Source organism: Lepus europaeus, chromosome 7, assembly GCF_033115175.1.
Source record: "Lepus europaeus isolate LE1 chromosome 7, mLepTim1.pri, whole genome shotgun sequence".
Lineage (NCBI taxonomy): Eukaryota > Metazoa > Chordata > Mammalia > Lagomorpha > Leporidae > Lepus > Lepus europaeus.
In genome coordinates, this window is record NC_084833.1 from 55,241,575 (window position 1) to 55,261,808 (window position 20,234).

A 20,234-nucleotide genomic window follows, 5' to 3' on the forward strand; every position below is an offset into this window, starting at 1 on the left:
TTGTTACATGATATGAGAGACATGAAGATAAAGAGAGACCACTTTCAGAGGGAGGCTTAAGGGTTGGGCAAATGAAAACAGGGGGAGCCCTCAGTCATAGGAGTGCCTCAGTGTTGAAGGCAGGGGACTGCCAGGAAGAAGTCAGTCATCTGGAATGACTGTGACAAATTAGCTGGTTTTATTACACTCTTGAGTGACATTTCCAGCTAATAAAAAATCGTAATCTGAGAAGCAAACCTTTGGAAAATATATGACTAACCTTTTCAGATTCAACAAGTATTCTGTGTTCTTCCAATACCTGTAGGCAATAAAAGGATTTAAGGCACATATTTCTGAGGATGGATATAAATTAATTAAGAAATTTCATTTTCATTTACTTACATTTGAAAATCATGCTTGCCATCCATGATGTTGATTAGAATGTCAGAAAGGGCAGAATTTTGTAACAGACCACTTCTTGATCCTTCCTATTACAGTAGCATCAATCCACTCAGTCAGTAGTTATCCCTCCAGTATAATATTTGGTATACTTCAGCCAGACATATGGTTCATGCTGAGATGGCAAAGACACAGTCTGTGCCCTCAAAGGCTGTTAGGAGAGAGATATGTTGGGGCCAGTGCTGTGGCGCAGTGGGTTAACGCCCTGGCCTGATGCGCCAGCATCCCATATGGGCGCCAGTTCCAGACTCGGCTGCTCCACTTCCGATCCAGCTCTCTGCTATGGCCTAGAAAAGCAGTAGAAGATCGCCCAAGTCTGTGGGCCCCTACTCCCGCATGGGAGACCTGGAAGAAGCTCCTGGCTCCTGGCTTCGGATCGGCACAGCTCCAGCCATTGCGGCTAATTGGGGAGTAAACCATGGGATAGAAGATCTCTCTCTCTCTCTCTCTCTCTGCCTCTCCTCTCTCTGTGTAACTCTGACTTTCAAATAAATAAATAAATCTTTTTTTTAAAAAAAGGAGAGATATATGTTAAGAAACTACTTTTTAAATTATTTTTATTTAAGTAATAGTGTTTTAAAAATCTAATTATTGGCATTTTAATTAATACAATCAACTCTAAGGGTCATTCAAAATATGAAAAGTATAGGAACTAATTTTATATAGTACACTGTCTTATAAAACAGTTAAGTGTTATGTTTTAAAAAACTCAATCCCTTGATAATTTTTGTTAGGATGAAAATGTTAATATGATTTATTGTTAATATGTTTCAACACATTGGCAACAGAAATCTATCAAGTAGTGTTTTATCTTGCATAATCCTGAGAAAGATTCTAACGTGGCATTTCAGCACATTCTCCAGCAAAAGGAGTTGTAAATATAACACAAAATAGAATGAAATAATTGTTAGGGAAGTGTAAGCAAAGTTCTATATAAAGTAGTATTTTTGTCTGCTCAGGCTGCCATAACAAAATACCATGTATGGATTTGGGTAGCTTGAACAACCGAAATTTATTTTCTCATAGTTCTAGGGCTAAAGTTCAGGGTAAAGGTTCCAGCCAATTCAGTTTCTGGTGAGGGCTCCCTTTCCTGTTTGCAGAAGCCTGCCTTATCTGTATGCCCTCACATGATTTTTCTTCAGTGTGCACGTAGAGAGAAGGAGCCAGCAAACTCCCTAGTGTCTAAGAATACTAATCTTACTAGATCAGGATCTCCCTTTTATAAACTTTATTCTTAATTGCTTCCTTACTCCACATATAACCACACTGGGGTTGAGCTTCAACCTAAGAATTTGGGCGACAGAAACATTTAGTCCCTAACAGATAGGAAATAAGGTAGAGCAACCAGGGATGGCATTTTGAAAGAAGTGGTACCCTCTGGACACCCCCCGCCCCAGGAGAACTGACCAGGCAAATTGAGGAAATACATGACTTCTCATCTTCTATGCCCTTTCCTAACCTCACTTACCCTCTTATTTTCTTTAAGATGTTTTTGTTTGTTTGCTTTTATTTATTTGAAAGAGTAACAGAGAGAAGAGGAGTGAATAAAGGAAGGAAGGAATGAGAGAAGAAGAGGGAGAGAGAAAAAGAGATTTTCTCTCTACTGGATTACTCTTCAAATGGCTACAATAGCCAAGTCAAAGACAATAACTCAGTCCTGGTCCCCTACATGGGTCCCAGGGGGCCCAAGTACTTGCTCCATCTGCTGCTGCTTTCCCAGGTGCATCAACAGGCAGCTGGATCAGAAGTAGAGGAGCAAGGACTCAGACTGGCATGCCAACAGGGGATGCATATCTTGCAGGTGGTGGCTTAATCCACTGCAGCACAATGCAAGCTCCAGCCCTCTTACCATCTCCTGCTTTTGACTTCAGATTCTCCCATGAGTACTCTTTCTTCCCTGTTTTGGAATCTTAACCTGAACACCTTCTTTCATAAGCAGTTGTGGACAACTGGGCAAAAATATCTCCAAGCCTGCTTTAATATTTGCTTTTGAGTAGGAGCTAGGCTTTAAACTATACAAATGAAACATGAATAGTGAACTTCTAGCCATTAATAAGTAGAAGAACTGGGGAAGGCAGGAGGTAGATTTGGTGATGTTCGTAAAAGCCTTAGAAGTAGGAAATAATCCCTTAGGGAGCTTAAAAAAAAATCTCTAGGCCTGAAACAGTTTAATTTAGCTTTATAGCTATTTATTCTTAGCAGTGGACCTTTCTTGGTTATTATTTTTTGCCAGATAATTACTGCTGTTTACTTATTTTATAGAATTTGAGGTATGATTTTTTTAATTAAACTTTTATTTAATGAATATAAATTTCCAAAGTACAGCTTATGGGTTACAATGGCTTCCCCCTCCCAAAACTTCCCTCCCACCCACAACCCTCCCCTTTCCCGCTCCCTCTCCCCTTCCAATCACATCATGATTCATTTTCAATTCTCTTTATATACAGAAGATCAGTTTAGTATATATTAAGTAAAGGTTTCACCAGTTTGCCCCCATATAGCAACACAAAGTGAAAAAAAAATACTGTTGGAGTACTAGCATTGAATAAGAGTGTACAGCACATTAAAGACAGAGATCCTACATAATATTTTTTTAAAAATTAATTAATTTTCTATGCCATTTCCAATTTAACACCAGGTTTGTTTGTTTTTTTTTCATTTCCAATTATCTTTATATACAGAAGATTGATTCAGTATATAATTAGTAAAGATCTCATCAGTTTGTACCCACGCAGAAACACAAAGTATAAAGATACTGTTTCGGTACTAGTTATAGCACCACTGCACATTAGACAACACATTAAGGACAGTTCCCACATGGGATGTAAGTACACAGTGACTTCTGTTGCTGGCTTAACAATTTGACACTCCTGTTCATGGCGTCAGTAACCTCCCTAGGCTCTAGTCATGAGTTGCCAGGGCTATGGAAGCCTTTAGAGTTCGCTGACTTTGATCTTATTCTGATAGGGTCATAGTCAAAGTGGAAGTTCTCTCCTCCCTTCAGAGAAAGGTACCTCCTTCTTTGATGGCCCCGTTCTTTCCACTGGGATCTCACTCACAGAGATCTTTCATTTAGGTCTTCTTCTTTTTTTTCTTTTCCATGGTATCTTGGCTTTCCATGCCTACAATACTCTCATGGGCTCTTCAGCCAGATCCAAATGCCTTAAGGGCTGATTCTGAGGCCAGAGTGTTGTTTAGGACATCTGCCATTCTATGAGTCTGCTGTGTATCCCACTTCCCATGTTGGATCTTTCTCTCCCTTTTTGATTCTATCAGTTAGTATTAGCAGACACTTGTCTTGTTTGTGAGATCCCTTTGCTTCTTAGACCTATCAGAGCCATCGAATGTGAACTGAAATTGGTCACTTGGACTAGTGAGATGGCATTGGTACATGCCACCTTGATGGGATTGTATTGGAATCCCCTGGCACATTTCTAACTCCATCATTTGGGGCAAGTCTGATTGTGCATGTCCCAAATTGTACATCTTGAGGTATGATTTTTTTACTTACCCATACAGACACTCGAGAACTTTGACCTGCTCTATAATTCAGTGGATATTTCTTTCTCCTGGAAAATGGCTACTTAGGTAAACAGCTTGCTCTTCTAGAGGTTCAGTTTTAATGAGTCTTTCCAAAATAAATAAGAATCTATAGAATTAAAGTTGGAGAAGAGGGGTGGGCATTACATATTTGGTCAAGCTGCCACTTGGAATACCTACATCCCATATTGGAGTGCTGGTTCAAGTTTCAGCTCTACTTCTGATCCAGCTTCCTGCTAATGTATCCTGGGAGGCAGCAGATGACAGCTTAAGGACTTAAGTCCCTGCGACGCAAGTGGGAGACCCAGATGAAGTTCTAGGCTCCTGGCTTCGGCCTGGCCCAGCCCTGATGTGCATATTTGAGGAGTGAATCAGCAGATAGAAGATATTTCTCTCTCTCTCTCTCTGTCACTCCCCTCTGCCTTTCAAATAAATAAAATTAAATAAACAGTTAAAAATTGGCAATGAGATGTTTTCTTTAAAAACAGGAACACATTTCTCAAGAAATAAATTTTCTTCCCATACTATGTATAGTCAGCTTACTATATCGTTTTTCTTTCAAGAATAAATTGACCTATTAGTTACATATACAAGTTATTTCAAGTCCTTACACACACACACACACACACCCGCATTTGCTTTCCTGTGGCCTCTACTTTGCATAGATACTTCCTCAGTGAATCATACTGAATGTCGTCACCACAGCTTCACAATAAAAGCTCTAGGAAGTGTAGGCAGCTGAAGTAACAGCTGTGATTTAAATGCATCCAGAGTTGACTTTACCTTGGATGCTAACCTGCATTTCTGAGTCTTTATTTGGTCCTTGACAAGACCTTAAATTGATTCAGTGGTATTGTGGTTTCTGCTTTTATCTATTAAGAAGTAGGAAATAGTATGAGGAATAATAATAACTTTTCTTAAATTTACTATTATTTATTTGTTAATAAATTCAAATTAAAAAACTTAAAATCAGGGACCAGCTTTGTAGTGTAGAAGGTTAAGCCTCCACCTTCAGTGCCAGCATCCCATGTAGAGGTGCTAGTTTGAGTCCAGATGCTTCACTTCTGATCCAGCTTCCTGGTAATGTGCCTGGGAAAGCAGCAGAAGATGGCCCAAGTCCTTGGGCCCTGCACCCATGTGGAGACCCAGAAGAAGCTCCTGGCTCCTGGCTTCTGGCTTTCACCTGGCCCAGCCCAGCTGTTGCAACCATTCAGGAAGTAAAGGGCAGATGGAAAATCTTTCTCTCTCTCTCTTTGTCTTTCTCTCTCTCTCCCCACCTTCTATCTCTCTCTCCCTCTCTCCCCCCCTTTCTCCCTCCCTCCCTCCCTCTCTCTCTCTCACTCTCTCCCTCCCTCCCTCCCTCCGTCTCTCTCTCTCTCTCTCTCTGTTTTTCTGCCTTTCATCTAATAAATAATCTTTTTAAAGAACTTAAATCAGAGTTTACTAATCATTTTTTCCCCTCAATTTGCCTTGTCATTGGAATAACCTCTAAGATAGTAACAATAACCAAATTTAATCAGAGGATTTAAACTCTGAAGTTTAATTACACAAGGGAAGATATGTGTTCTTCTGGAAGATTTACTTTTGTCTTCTTTTTTATCTTAAGAAAGTAGTGACATATGAAAGGCAGGCATTAGATGATTATTGCCAGCTTTCTGGCCTGCCTGCCTCACTGCCTGTACTAATCCCTAACCCAGCCAGACATCCAGAGATGTCTGTGACTTCCCACATGGGCTTTTTGCTGTTGGGTACAGTAGTACCTTGTACACTAGTACCACTGCCTCCACTATCTCCTTAAAGCCTCTGGCTGCTGCTGCTCTTTACTAAATACATATTAAGTGCCATGTACTGTGCCAAGCCCTTTACACATTGTATCTTCCCACCTCTGAAATTAAGTTAGCACAGTACAACATAATCTTCTTAGCTTTGTTTCCATCATCTGCCTTCAAAATTGTCAGACTGTGATGAATGACTACAATTACCACTTGTGATTGTGAACTAATATTTTTATACTGTACTAATCCATTTACCTTTAGACCTTTATGACAAACTACATAAATCACCTGTTAGTGACTGCTTCAGTTAACTGAAAAGACTCCCCAGTACAAAAGCAGTTTCCCCTTCATCTCTGAAAAACTAGAATCCAACAATCTTTAACATCCCAAAATCCCTTTTACCACCTAATTATTATTTTTTTATCTAGAGACGGTATTTAGTTACATCAACAGAGGAAATAACAGATACTTTAGAACATATGCTGCATTAAGTAAACATAATGCATCTTGGTGTTTATGATTCTATCTTAGCAATCTGTCAAGACATTGGAACTTGGGCATTAGAACCAGTAGTTATCAACTCCTCTTCTAACCTCACTTGGTATACCACTGCCTTGTTATGAATTTACAGCTCCCTCAATATTTTTTTTACAATTTATTTACTTATTTGAAAGAGTTAGAGAGGTATAGACAGAGAAAGAGAGGTCTTCCATCCACTAGTTCACTCCCCAAATGGCCACAATGGCTGGAAATGAACCAATCCAAAGCCAGGAACCGGAAGCTTCTTCCAGGTCTCCCACATGGGTGCAGGGGACCAAGCACTTGGGCCATCTCCACTGCTTTCCCTGGCACATTATCAAGGAAATGGATTGGAAGTGGAGCAGCCAGGACTCAAATTGGTGCCCATATGGGATGCTGGCACCACAGGCCAGGGCTTTAACATGCTGTGTCACAGTGCCGGACCCTCAATATTTTTTTTTAAGATTTATTTATTTATTTATTTGAAAGTCAGAGTTACACAGAGAGAGGAGAGGCAGAGAGAGAGAGGTCTTCCATCTGCTGGTTCACTCCCCAGTTGGCCACAACAGCTGGAGCTGCGCCAGTCTGAAGCCAGGAACCAGGAGCCTCCTCCAGGTCTCCCACATGGATGCAGGAGCCCAAGGACTTGGGCCATCTTCCACTGTTCTTCCAGGCCACAGCATGGAGCTAGATCGGAGACGGAGCAGCCGGATCTTGAACCGGCGCCCATATGGGATGCCAGCACTTCAGGCCAGGGTGTTAACCTGCTGCGCCATAGCGCCAGCCCCTCAATATGGTTTTTTAGAGCAATTTGCTTTGAATATTCCTTTGGTCCAAAAGGAAGTGTACACATGCGAATGAACAAGGAGACAGACAGCATAGTTCATTTACTATGAGAGAAGTAAATGCCTAAGGAACAGCCCTTCTAAATCACATTTCATTTGATTGGTATCTTTGTGGGGATTGAGGCCAAATCAAGGAATTTCAAGTGTCAGCCATTACAATATTTCTGGTTGATTTATTTTCTAATTAACCTATGGTTAAAAACCTAAACATTTCACTTCAAACTGTGAAATTGGATATATTATTTTGGGCCACTCTCCTACCTTGATAAATATATTAAAAATAAGCACAATCAGCCTTCTTTATTTGAGGGTTTTATAGGAGTTTGAGTTTATAAGTTCTCACTTAAGAATAAAGATTCAGGAAGTGAAAGTTCAACAGACCATACTGAACCTTAGCTGAGCCCACATATGCTGGCAAATTTGGAGGTTTGTTATTTTTCTACAGTTGAGGTCCTGGGAGTGAATGGTCTACCTGGGGCCTCTAGGCAGTGAAGACCTTGGCATGATGTGCCAGAGTTCCGAGACACTCATGGGCCCAATTATTTTGTAAGAGAATTTTAACATCTACTTCAAGATCACTGTAATAGGAGTTGACCTATTCCTTAACTTGAACTTATTCCTTTTTCTTATCTCAATTCATTTTTAAAGCAAATTTTATAAGAATATATTCCTAAGAAAGGTAAATAGTGAAGATTATTTTATTTGTATTTTTATTCCATGTATAATTACTATATTTTAAAATGTTCTCTAATTTGAGGCTCTTCAGAGTGATACATATTTATATTTCAGATATACAAAGATTATGGTTAGTTTTTTTTTTTTTTTTTTTTTTTTGACAGGCAGAGTGGACAGTGAGAGAGAGACAGAGAGAAAGGTCTTCCTTTTTGCCGTTGGTTCACCCTCCAATGGCCGCCGCGGTAGGCGCGCTGCAGCCGGCGCACCGCGCTGATCCGATGGCAGGAGCCAGGTGCTTCTCCTGGTCTCCCATGGGGTGCAGGGCCCAAGCACTTGGGCCATCCTCCACTGCACTCCCTGGCCACAGCAGAGAGCTGGCCTGGAAGAGGGGCAACCGGGACAGGATCGGTGCCCCGACTGGGACTAGAACCCAGTGTGCCGGTGCCGCAAGGCGGAGGATTAGCCTAGTGAGCCGCGGCGCCGGCCGATAGTTTATAACAAAAAACAATCCCTACCCAATACTTCTAACAACTAATTTGATCGCTTCAGATTTTTTTTTTATTTTTGGTTTAGCATTTTGAATTAATATGCTTTTACTTCTTTTTCTTATTTCCTATGTTAGACATTGTAAATTGACTTGGAATATGAAGATTTATGTATCTTACATACTGCCACCATAACACTACTACCTGCCCTCTTAGAAACTGCTTATTTCATCCTTTCCACACACTTTCTTACCCTACTGGTGCCATTCTGGTCTCAAATCCCTTATGTATGGCCTATTTTATCCCTGTGCTGCCTTTTTCTGTTCATTGTGCTAGGCTTTAAGTGACTCCTTCATTCTAAAAATCCATGCTCTTTAGTTCTGGAAAATATCAAAATATTCTCATTTATTAGATTATTTTCTCCTTTGAATTTTCCAGTTCTTTTCCTAGAACTCCAACTAGTTGGATGCTAATAGTACTAATATTCTAATTTTTCCTCAATATTTTGTTATGAAAATTTTCAAATGTAGAGGAAAATTGAAAAGATTTTTTGGAATAGACATTCATAAACCTATCACCTAGCATTTAGCATTAACATTTTTTCTTTTTAATATATTTTTCATATTTGTGTATTTTTCACATATACATGAATATATATCCATCCATAAATGCATTTTATTTTGATATATTTAGAAGTAAATTGTAAGGGCCAGCACTGTGGTATAGTAGGTTAAGCCATCACTGGCAGCACTAGCATCCCATGTAAGTGCTGGTTGAAGTCCCCGCTGCTCCACTTCCAAACCACCTCCCTGCTAATGCACCTGGGAAAGCAGCAGAGGGTGGCCGAAGTCCTTGATCCCCTGAACCCACATAGGAGACTGGGATGAAGCTCCTGGCTCCTATCTTCAGCCTAACCCAGCCCTGGCTGTGTGACCATTTGGGGAGTGACCAACTGAGGGAAGATTTCTCTTTCTCTCTCTGCCTCTGCCTCTCTGTAACTCTTTCAAATAAAAATACATCTTTTTTAAAAAATCAATTGTAGTCACCATATAATTCCAGTACTTTGGCATGTCATTTACTAGAGTTCAAAAATAGAATTGTTGGAGTTTACATTTTCTTTTCCTGAAGTAAAATTTGTATATAATGAAATGTATAAAACCTATATGTGGTGGGCATCAGCATTGTGACATAGTGGATTAAGGTACCATTTGTGGGATGGGAGAGAGAGTGGGAGATGGGATGGTTGCGAGTGGGAGGGAGGTTATGGGGGAAAAAGCCATTGTAATCCAAAAGCTGTACTTTGGAAATTTATATTTATTAAATAAAAGTTTTTACAAAAAAGGTACCATTTGTGAGACCAGTATCCCATATCAGTATCAGAGTGCTGGTTTGAGTCCAGCTCTTCCACTTCTGATCCAGGTTCCTGATGAGTATCTGGGAAGGCAGCAGAAGTGCTTGGGCACCTGCCACCCCTGAGAGAGACCAGGATGGAATTCCTGAATTCAACCTGGTCCAGCCTAGCTGTTGCAGCCATCTGGGAAGTGCACCAGTGGACAGAAGATTTAGCTTTCTTGCTCTCTCCCCACCTGCCTCCCTCCCTCTCCCTCTCCCTTTTCCCCTCCTCCTCACCTCTTTCCCTCTCTCTTTGTGCAGTCTGCCTTTCAAATAAATAAATCTTAAAAAGTAAAACCTGTATTGCATTTGCTGGGTTTTTTTAGTAGCCATATTAAGCTACAATTGCCATACCATACACTGTAAAATAGTGTGAGTTAGGCATATAGCCATGGAAATATCACCACAATCAATACAGTAAACCTCATTGTATGTTCTCCAGCTCACCTGTCTCCAGCCTTCACTTCTACCCCCAACCTTCAGGAAACCACTGATCTGCTTTCTATCCCTGTAAAGTACTTTGCATTTTCTGTAGTTTTATATAAATAACTATATAGTATCATAGTCTTCTTTTTCAGACTTCACTCAGCATGATTTTTAAATTGATCCAAGCTGTTGCATGTATCAATAGTTCATCCCTTTTTACTGCTCAGTAGTATTGCATTATATATCACAGTTCTTCCAACTACTCATTAACCTGTTGGTAGAAATTGCTTGTTTCCAGATTTTGACTATTACAAATAAAGCTACTATGAACAGTTATGTACAAGCTATGAATGGCTTTATATTTCATGTTTTTCTTGAGTAAATACCTAGAGATAAAATGACTACATCATATGGTAGATAAACATATATCTTTAAGAAATGGCCAGGCTTTCTTCTGAAGTGCTACCATTTTATATTCCTTTCACTAGTGTGTCTATTGGAGTTCTTCCACATCCCATATCAGTGTTTTTAATTTTATTCTAATAGATATGAAGTAGTATGTTTTTGTGATTTTCACTGAATTTCTCTAATGACTAATAATATTCAGTATATTTGAATGTGCTTGTTTCTTATCCATATATTATCTCTGGTGAAGTGCCTATTCAGATATTTTCCCCATCTTTTTATACTGGGCTATTTTATTGTTAAGTTTTGAGAGTTCCTTACATGTTCTAGATATAGATTTATTTGCAATATTTATTTGCAAATAATTTTTCCCAGTCTCTGACTGGTGAGGGCTAGCTGTAAAGATAATGATATAATAAACATCTTTATTAAGTTTCAGGGCTATTTTCAAGTACATAAAGTGAGAGCTGTGACTCACCAAAATCTTTCATTTCCTGCACCAGTTTACACCAGTGCCTTTCTTCCACTGCTCATTTTACACTTACACTTCAGAGAGAACACCTTGTTATGTATCTACAAGCCTTTTTGTTGATTCCATTCTCCAAATCAGGCTGTTTACCTTGCTAGTTGATAGTACTGTTACAATCAATGGATTTATCACGGTCATCACATATGGAGTTCTTATCTCCCCATGTAGATTATAGCCACTTTGTAGACAAGGACCCCTTGGTATGTGGCAATGAGGTAATGAAAAACACAAATTTCCAGTAAATAGTTAAGGATAGGTTTTTCTGGCTTGTTTCTTAACTTAGGCTTAAGAATAATTTAAATATGTTTAAAAAAATTCATAGACATATTTTAATAAGAAATTTAGTAACCCAACGTGAATGCTAGAGAAACAAAAACAAGTCATTGTTTTTAAAACTCTGACCTTATTTAGACAAGGCCATAATCAAAGTGGAAGTTCTCTCCTCCCTTCAGAGAAAGGTACCTCTCCTTCTTTGATGGCCCCTTCTTTCTTTTTTTTTTTTTTTTTTTTTATTATTTAATGAATATAAATTTCCAGTGTACAGCTTATGGATTACAATGGCTTCCCCCCCCCCCATAACTTCCCTCCCACCCGCAACCCTCCCCTCTCCCGCTCCCTCTCCCCTTCCATTTGCATCAAGATTCATTTTCAATTCTCTTTATATACAGAAGATCAATTTAGTATAAAGATTTCAACAGTTTGCACCCACATAGAAACACAAAGTGAAACATACTGTTTGAGTACTAGTTATAGCATTAAATCAAAATGGACAGCACATTAAGGACAGAGATCCCACATGAGGAGCAACTGCACAGTGGCTCCTGTTGTTGACCCAACAAATTGACACTCTAGTTTATGGCGCCAGTAACCATCCTAGGCTGTCGTCATGAGTTGCCAAGGCTATGGAAGCCTTCCAAGTTCACCGACTCTGATCATATTTAGACAAAATCATAAAAGACAGAGTGAGGATAGTAACCAATGATCCTAAGAGTGGCATTTACCAGGTTTGAACAATTATACAGCATTAAGTGGGGAAGAGGACCATCAGTACACACATGTTGGGAGTAGAGCCATTGGTGGTAGAGTAGAGGTTATGATTACAAAGGAATGAGGCCCAAGTGCACTAGACAGGGCCTAGAACAAAGGACAGAGTCATTATTAGAGGAGCTAAGAAAGGTGCTGTCTAAGCTACAATGAAGTTTTCTGATTGAGAGGCAAATAGAACCTGATAGAAGGGGCTTGATAATAATCTGGTGGGCTTCAGGCCTTGTAAATTCAGAGGCCCAGACCTATCTATCTCTTCACATGGGGTATATCCTAAGGGAGGTGTGAACCTCCTAGGGGAAGGCACTCTGTTGACTTTCATTACTTGGCTGGCCTGGGAGGAGAGCTGGCCAGGTAAAGGCAGGTGGCATCTCTAACAAGAAATTTACAGTTCTGCCTGCAATGTTGCTGACCCTACTTGACCATCCCCTCAGCTGCAGTGGTCACTTTGGAAGTTGGGCTGAGTGAAGGGCTTTTCAGCTTGGAGCCAATAAGATCTGTGGCTCTGACCTGGGCATCCTTCGACTCCAGGGCAGGTCCATTTCCAGTGATCCAACTCTTGGCAGAGCTGCCAGGGCTCTTCACAAGCTGACTTCTGCTGAAGCCCAGGCTTACCACATTGAAAGCCACTGCAGTGGACTGAATGGCCCCTTCTTTCAACCGGGATCTCACTCACAGAGATCTTTCATGTAGGTCATTTTTTTCCTAACAATGTTTCCTTGGGCAGTCACTTCGAAGTACCTCTTTGTTTCTGTTTCCTCACCTTAAAACATGGGTAAATACTAGTACTTACCTCATAAGACTGCTTGCAAGGATTCAGTCAGTTGTTAGGTATTCATAGTGGGGACTTAGTACAAGTTGGTTATAATTATTACTACCTAATAAATGTATCCACATAATGTTTGAAAAACCAAGTTTGATAATAAAATATGATACAATGAATGATACAAATATTGTGTCACAGAGGTTAACAAACATTTGGATCATTTCTTATATTTTTAAGAATGCCAAACACAAGCAAAGGACTTGACAACAAAGTTGTATTTGATTTTTACTGGTTTCTTTTTACAAGGAAAGAAATTGACTCATCCTTAAGCAACCTCAGACAGAATAATTTGAAGGATAAGTGATTTAAAAATGAAATTTAGTCCTGTCATTCTGGCTACTGACATTACAGAACCTGGCACATCAGGTGAATATTGGGCAATGCTAATGACTGAATAAACCTCTCATGCAGAACTTACATGCCTCGATCTTTTGAGCAACCCAGTAGAGATTTAGACCATTCTGAATCTGAGGATATTTTCACTGTTCAGTGTCTGAGTACCACATAGTAAAATGGGGGAAAAAACTGCAGTAGATGTTCATAGTCACCTGTTTTAACTAAGTGGATTACTCGCCAATCTAGTGACTAATGAATATAGTATCCTAAATATTCATTGTTTATACTTCACTCTCTTTTGACCCTACTAAGTTTACAAATGCCAGTTGTGTTTTGTCCCAATTAATTATGTAGTTTACTTAGATATTACATAAATAGATGAAATTTGAGTCATATACATGAAAGATATCAATAAGGGATAAAATAAAACAAATATAATTTTATATATTTATGTAAACACATATATATATATATATACACATACACAGAAAAACATAAGTGGGAATGATAAATACCTAGTTCAGGATAATTGTCACCTCTAGGATTGGAGAGAAATGGGATCAGGAGCTATACATAGTAGACTTCAGCTAAATGTAATGTTATATTCCGTTGCTTTTTTAAAAAGGCATAAAGTAAATATGCTTATGATTTGATAAAGCCAGGTTTTGAAGATACATTTTTCTATTGCTTATCTTCCTTTTGTATCTCAAAACTGAGTCTTTCCAAAATTCCCAAAACATACTCAAAAATTAATTCTTAACGTGAGTTAACATCTGGACTTGGTCAGGCCAGAGCAGAATCATAACAGCACTTGCTAACACCGTCCCTGAGTAGTGCAGTCAGGGTCACTTGTATTCCACAGACAGGAACTGGATAGGAAGTCCCCAGCAGTTGAGACAGTGAATCTCTACATCCTCCATTATTCTTTAAGATCATACTTGTTTATGGGATGTGTTCTGCCAGCTAGCTTTCTTGAAACCTGGTTTGCCTCTGAGCTTCTTGATTGGAGCCTCGGGCCTGGGCAGTAAGTCTGTCTAGCCAGACAGGCCCAAGTCAGGCCCTTAGTACTGATATCTTAATTTTTGCCTTGACCATCTCATCTCTGAGATGATTTGTGTTTATTTATTTGGATTTGAATCTGCCCTGCGGTTGGTGAGCCCCTTGAGTTTGTTCTCCATATCCTGTCCCATGCTGGGTTTCCTTTGAAAGCTTTGTCAAAATGAATGGCATTGCTTAATCTAGTACCTTCAGGACTATTTTTTCTAGATAAGGAAGGAAGTCAACACATTCTTAAACATCTCATAAAATTTCAGGCAAAATATTTGTTTCTTTAGGACAGAATCATGAGTTATTATGAAATATAAATGTTGTTGCCAGAAGTGAAGGGAAAGAAAGAGAGATGTCATTTGACAGCAGCATTTCTGCCACCACCATCCTCACACCCTCAGTGCAGACTGGATCTCATCTTGTTTCAAAATAAAAGCCATGAAGCTAGCATACAAACCTGTTTTGAGAAACCACCTGGAAAAATGTTTTCTGTTTAAACCAAACAAGTGATAAGAATCAGAAGATAGCTTTTAATCACAGGTGTTTCTTTTCTCTGTTTACAAAAACCACTGCCCCTGTCACAGGTTATACTGAACCTGAAGCCCTAAAAAGTCTCAATATGTCTTCCTCTACATAATTGTATTACAGTCTTACAGTTTCTTAACTTTTTATATCTTACAAAAATAATATATAGTGGAAAGCTTTATTTTATTTTCCCCATCTTGTTAGATGAACTGGAGCAAATCTATTTTTATAGAATCTCTCAAATGTGCAGTGAAAACAAACAGTATTCACCTTACCACCCACTCTCCAGTTCAACTAGACTGCACAACTCCACTTTTGCAATTTCTGTTTGAAGTCATGGTGGAGTCCAGCAGAATAAGGTGCTACTGCCCTCTGCTGGTCTTGAGAACTCACCTGCCCATAATGCAGTGGCCTTTCCCATCCTATCCGTGACGGGTAGAGTGTTCCTTCCTTGCAGGTGAGCAGACATGCATGAAACCACAAAGAACAGCACATTTCGTATTTGGAAACAGGATATTTTAAATATTTCTGAATTAATGATGTCTATGTATATATCAGATGGCCATGACTATATGTGACTGCCTTGCCACCAGAAGTGTTTATGTGATAGTCCTTGCATGCTGCTGTAAATCTCCCCAAGTAAACACGCTGTGGATTTTGACCATTTGGGCCTTTGTCACTCTGTCTTGCCCCATTTTTATGTTTTGAAGAGAGACATAACTCCCTATTTTGTTGAAAAGATTGAAATGTTTTTGCATGTTCATTTTAGTTTGTGAATCAGCAGGAAGATAATCTCAACTGATGTGTGCCACGGAAAGTGAACATGCATCATCAGCGAGGACAGTGCTGAAGCAGAAAGACCAGACTTCATCACACCTCAGATTCTGTCAAGTTTTTTTTTTTTTTAATTTTTAAATTTTTTTTATTTTTTTTATTTTTGACAGGCAGAGTGGACAGTGAGAGAGAGACAGAGAGAAAGGTCTTCCTTTTGCCGTTGGTTCAACCTCCAATGGCCGTCGCGGTAGGCACACTGCGGCCGGCGCACCACGCTGTTCCGATGGCAGGAGCCAGGTGCTTCTCCTGGTCTCCCATGCGAGTGCAGGGCCCAAGCACCTGGGCCATCCTCCACTGCACTCCCTGGCCACAGCAGAGAGCTGGCCTGGAAGAGGGGCAACCAGGACAGGATCGGTGCCCCGACCGGGACTAGACCCTGGTGTGCCGGTGCCGCAAGGCGGAGGATTAGCCTAGTGAGCCGCGGCGCCGGCTAGATTCTGTCAAGTTTTAATAAGAGATTTGTAACTAATAGATTTTTTTGGCGTTGATTATCTTAAAAGTACTTAAAAATTGATAGGAATTTGTTCCCAGTTTCTCTGTATTAATATAATCACCAAGTTTTAGAGCTGCTGTTCATTCCATTGTGCTAGTTTGTAAGAAGTGGTACTACCTCTGACTATACTAATGGGAATGGCAGTTGAGAATTCTCTTTGAAAACAGGTCTGTAAGCTGATAACTGAAATAATTGTTAGACCTTAGAGTGAAGGACTAAAATGTGAAGGGGATGAAAATGTGTGATCTACCTCCTAAATATCTTCATGTAGAATGTGAAAAGAATCATGTGGTTCACAGTGTGTGTGGCTTCTGCTTACACACCCGCAGAATCACATGTTTTGCCTGTGATTTTCTGTAGCTAGCTAGTGTCTGTGTCTTAAGCAGACAAGCAGCGTGAAGACCTGATAGAACTAGTTACCTCAGCAGCAGTACACAATCCCATCATAAAAGGGACTGGCACATGGAATGCCGTACACAGAGACTCTTAAGGCAAAATCACAGCTACCCTGCTTCTCACTACACAGCTCCACATTTCACAGCATGCATGGCACCTATTCCAGCTTTAGGTTTAGCATGTTCTGGATTCTGGCCAGTATTGTTAACATAGCAGGTAAAGCTGCTGCCTACAATGCTGGCATCCCATATGGGCACTGGTTTGGATCATGGCTGTTCCACTTCCGATCCAGCTCTCTGCTAATAGCCTGGGAAAGGCAGTGTGGAGGATGGCCCAGGTGTTTGGGCCCCTGTACCCACGAGGGAGACCTGGAGGAAACTCCTGGCTCTTGACTTTGGCTTGGCCCAACTATGGCTGTTGCGGCTATCTGGGTAGTGAGCTGGCAGATGGAGGCTGTCTGTCTCTCTCTTTCTCCTTCTCGTCCTGTAACTCTGTCAAATAAATAATTTTTAAAAAAAAAATGTTCTAGACTAAGAAGTAAATCGCATGTATTGAGCATATAATCTTTGCTTTATGCATCTGTTATGTTTATCTTACACATCTGTAGTGTCTTTTACCTGTTTTGTGTTTATAATGTGATTTACATTGTTTCTGTTCTATGTCTCTAAAAAATGAACTAACTTTTGCTGTATAAATGCATATTGTTATATATGTAGCCCTAATAGCAGTCTTCAGAATCCAGCATGTCAGAAAAGAATTCAGCTTATTGCTTCAAAATAAATCTTACCAAAAATTCAGTTCTACTCACAGAAAACAGATTAAATCAATTCCAAAGAACAAGATTGACCCCCAACAATTGTCTGTCTATTGAAAATATTACCTGCTAAGAAATAATAGAGTACAAATTTTTTTGAGCATCCTTAACCTTTAGAGGTGAAAACAGCAGCTGTGGAAAGATGGCTCAAGTCATTAATTGACATTTGACACTGTTAAAGTATCTGTAAAATGAGAAAATATAATGCTATGTAAAGTTTTGTCTGAGGTTTTAAAGTAGAATATTACTTTGAGAAACATCGTAAAGTGGGATAGCTGGGTGAAGAAAGCAGCACTAATTAGCCTTTAATATGTTTTATGATTTGCTTTCAGTTACTTTTAGAAAACCATTTAGTATAATGAAAAGAACAGGGGCTTTGGGCTTGAAATTCAGTTCCACCACATATGTAATTAATTATAAAAAGTGTCTTCCAAAACTTCAGTGGAAAATGTGTGTTACAAAACATGATGATATGTGTTACAAAACATGATGCATGGATTTCACATTTTTACACCAAAATAAATTTATCTTTTAATTCCATATTTCCACAAACGTTTTGGCCTTCTACAGTCACATAAATATTCCTGAAATTCTGTTTTTGCTTCCTTAAATTAGAGAAAATAATGTGTATCCCTCAAGATTTTTATGAATTTAGATATATAAATGTATATGAAGTGCCCACAGTTAGTTTTCATTCCTTCTGTTAATCATCTCTGAAGTTTGTTCTTGCTCCAAATCCCAGCAAGAAGTGCTGGAAAGGAAGTTTTGGTTTGTGGTTACTTTCTCATGCCCACATTTGGTTACCAGAAAATGGCCATGAAGCCCAGGATGGTCTTCTAGGGAGTATGTAAGCCAGGCAGCAGCTATTGTAGGGAAGTAAAGGGCTACAGTGAACAGTAATGAGGAATGCTTCCTGAATCCCTAATTCATAATATACCTTCATAGATTCACTCAACATTTCAGTTAGTTGCTTTAAAAAATTAAAAAACAAAAACGTTAAAACCAAGTAAAAGACATGTTAAATTATTAGAAGACATGTTAGAAATGGAGTTTTATGTTTGGGTTGTGATGGATTTTATTGTATGTTCTAGTTTCAATATTGTCTCCCAACTCTGTACTGCCTACTAACACACAGTACAATTCTAGGTAGTTTTCATGTATTTTCTAAGCCATATTATATAACTTTGAGTTTTAGCTGTTGCTAAAATGCCCATATTGATAAAGTGATCCTAAAGGATTTGTGAGAACCTAAAGGATTAGCAAGGCCCTAAAGGGTTTTATAGCAAACCCAGGGTCGCCAGTTCAAAATGAGTAAGTTGCTGATTGCTAAGCCTATGCTACTGTAAGATACTCTCTAGAGAAATCCTTTGATCACATCTGTGGTTAACGGTGGCCCTGTGACCTTCTGAACTGCTTCATTCTGCCAGCCCTGTGATAATGAATGTTATATGTTCTCACAGAAACTTGCTCCTGGAGTCAGCCAGTTTGCTTACACTTGCGTTCAGGACCACCCCATTTGGACAAATCAGCAGTTTTGGGAGACAACTTTTTACAGTGCAGTACAAGAACAAGTTCGCTCCCTGTATCTCTCAGCCAAGGAAGACAAGCATGCTCCACATCTGAAGCAGAAGGTAAGAGGAAGGAAGGAGGATACTGACTGGGTGGAGGATTGGATTCTGGCTTCAGGGACTGCTTAGCTTATGTAGATATTCCCAGGGCAAATGGAAATCTAGCTACTTCCATGTATTTAGGGTTTACTTTAGGGAGCCCTGTGCCAAACATCTTTATTCTGTTGTTTTTTGACGTTACACTTTTCCACAATAACTTCCTAATGCAATTCTTGACCTCTAGAATTATAGTTCAGTAAATAAGAATTCCCTGGAAACAGTTGTAGGAAGTTGAGAACATAGAGTAAACTGAGACAGGTGTTAGTTAAGATGCTGGTTAAAACTCCCACATTCCATATTGGAGTTCCTGGGTTTAATTCCTGGCTCTGGCTCCTGATTCCAACTTCCTGCTAATGCAGACCCTGTGAGAAAGTGGTAATGGTTCAAATGATTGGGTTCCTGACACTCATGAAGGAGACCTGGATTGAGTTCCCAGCCCCAGCTCCAGCTGTTGAAGGCATTTAAAGAAAGAACAAACCTAGCCGGGTACGGTGGCGTGCACCTGTAGTCCCAGCTACTTGGGAGGCTGATGCTGGAGATCGCTTGAGTCCAGGAGTTCTGGGCTGTCGTGTGCTATGCCGATCGGGTGTCCGCACTAAGTTTGGCATCAATACGGTGACCTCCCGGGAGCGGAGGACCACCAGGTTGCCTAAGGAGGGATGAATCGGCCCAGGTCAGAAAGAACAAACCTAAAATATTTAGGTAAAAGATTCAGTGCAAATGACTTCCTTTAAGAAATGTCAAATTAAAGTTAATTGACTCTAAAATAAATGCAAAATTCAGTAGTTCTTTTGAAAAAAATTCCAGCAATAAATCCAGGTCATCTTTTAGGAATATTCTGTGTGTTGCTGCATATTTTGTCAACATAAAATCTTCTTAAGAAAATTCAAATCGTTAAAATCAAGAACACTTTTTAATTTGAAAGAGTAGTTTCAAATATTCTGAAATTATAAAATGTTATTTACTAGCTATCTGTTCTTGGGCAAAGCAAGTTACTTCTACGTGCCTTATTTCTTCATTGGTAAAATGAATAGCCAGGAATACTTAAAAATTTTAATGTCTGAGAGTTTACTATTAGGAAGTTATCTGTCTCTGGTATAATCAAAGCCACCAGAGGGAGCAGGGTGGCCAATGGGAGACAGTAGAAAGAAAAGATCTGGGTGCAGAACCTTAAAAGTAAGGTAAACCTGTATGTAGGAGTGGCTGGGAGGTGAACAAGAAAG

General features: G+C 39.6%; 1 protein-coding gene across 4 annotated transcripts in view; it reads left to right on the forward strand.

Moving 5' to 3' along the window:
* Positions 1-20,234, forward strand: part of SBF2 (SET binding factor 2) — a 544,097-nt gene that overhangs the window by 407,551 nt on the left and 116,312 nt on the right. For all 4 annotated transcript variants that reach the window (XM_062196513.1, XM_062196514.1, XM_062196516.1 and 1 more), the window contains one exon: positions 18,805-18,975. In XM_062196513.1, coding sequence (XP_062052497.1) covers positions 18,805-18,975 — 171 coding nt within the window. The remainder of the gene's footprint in view (positions 1-18,804; positions 18,976-20,234) is intronic.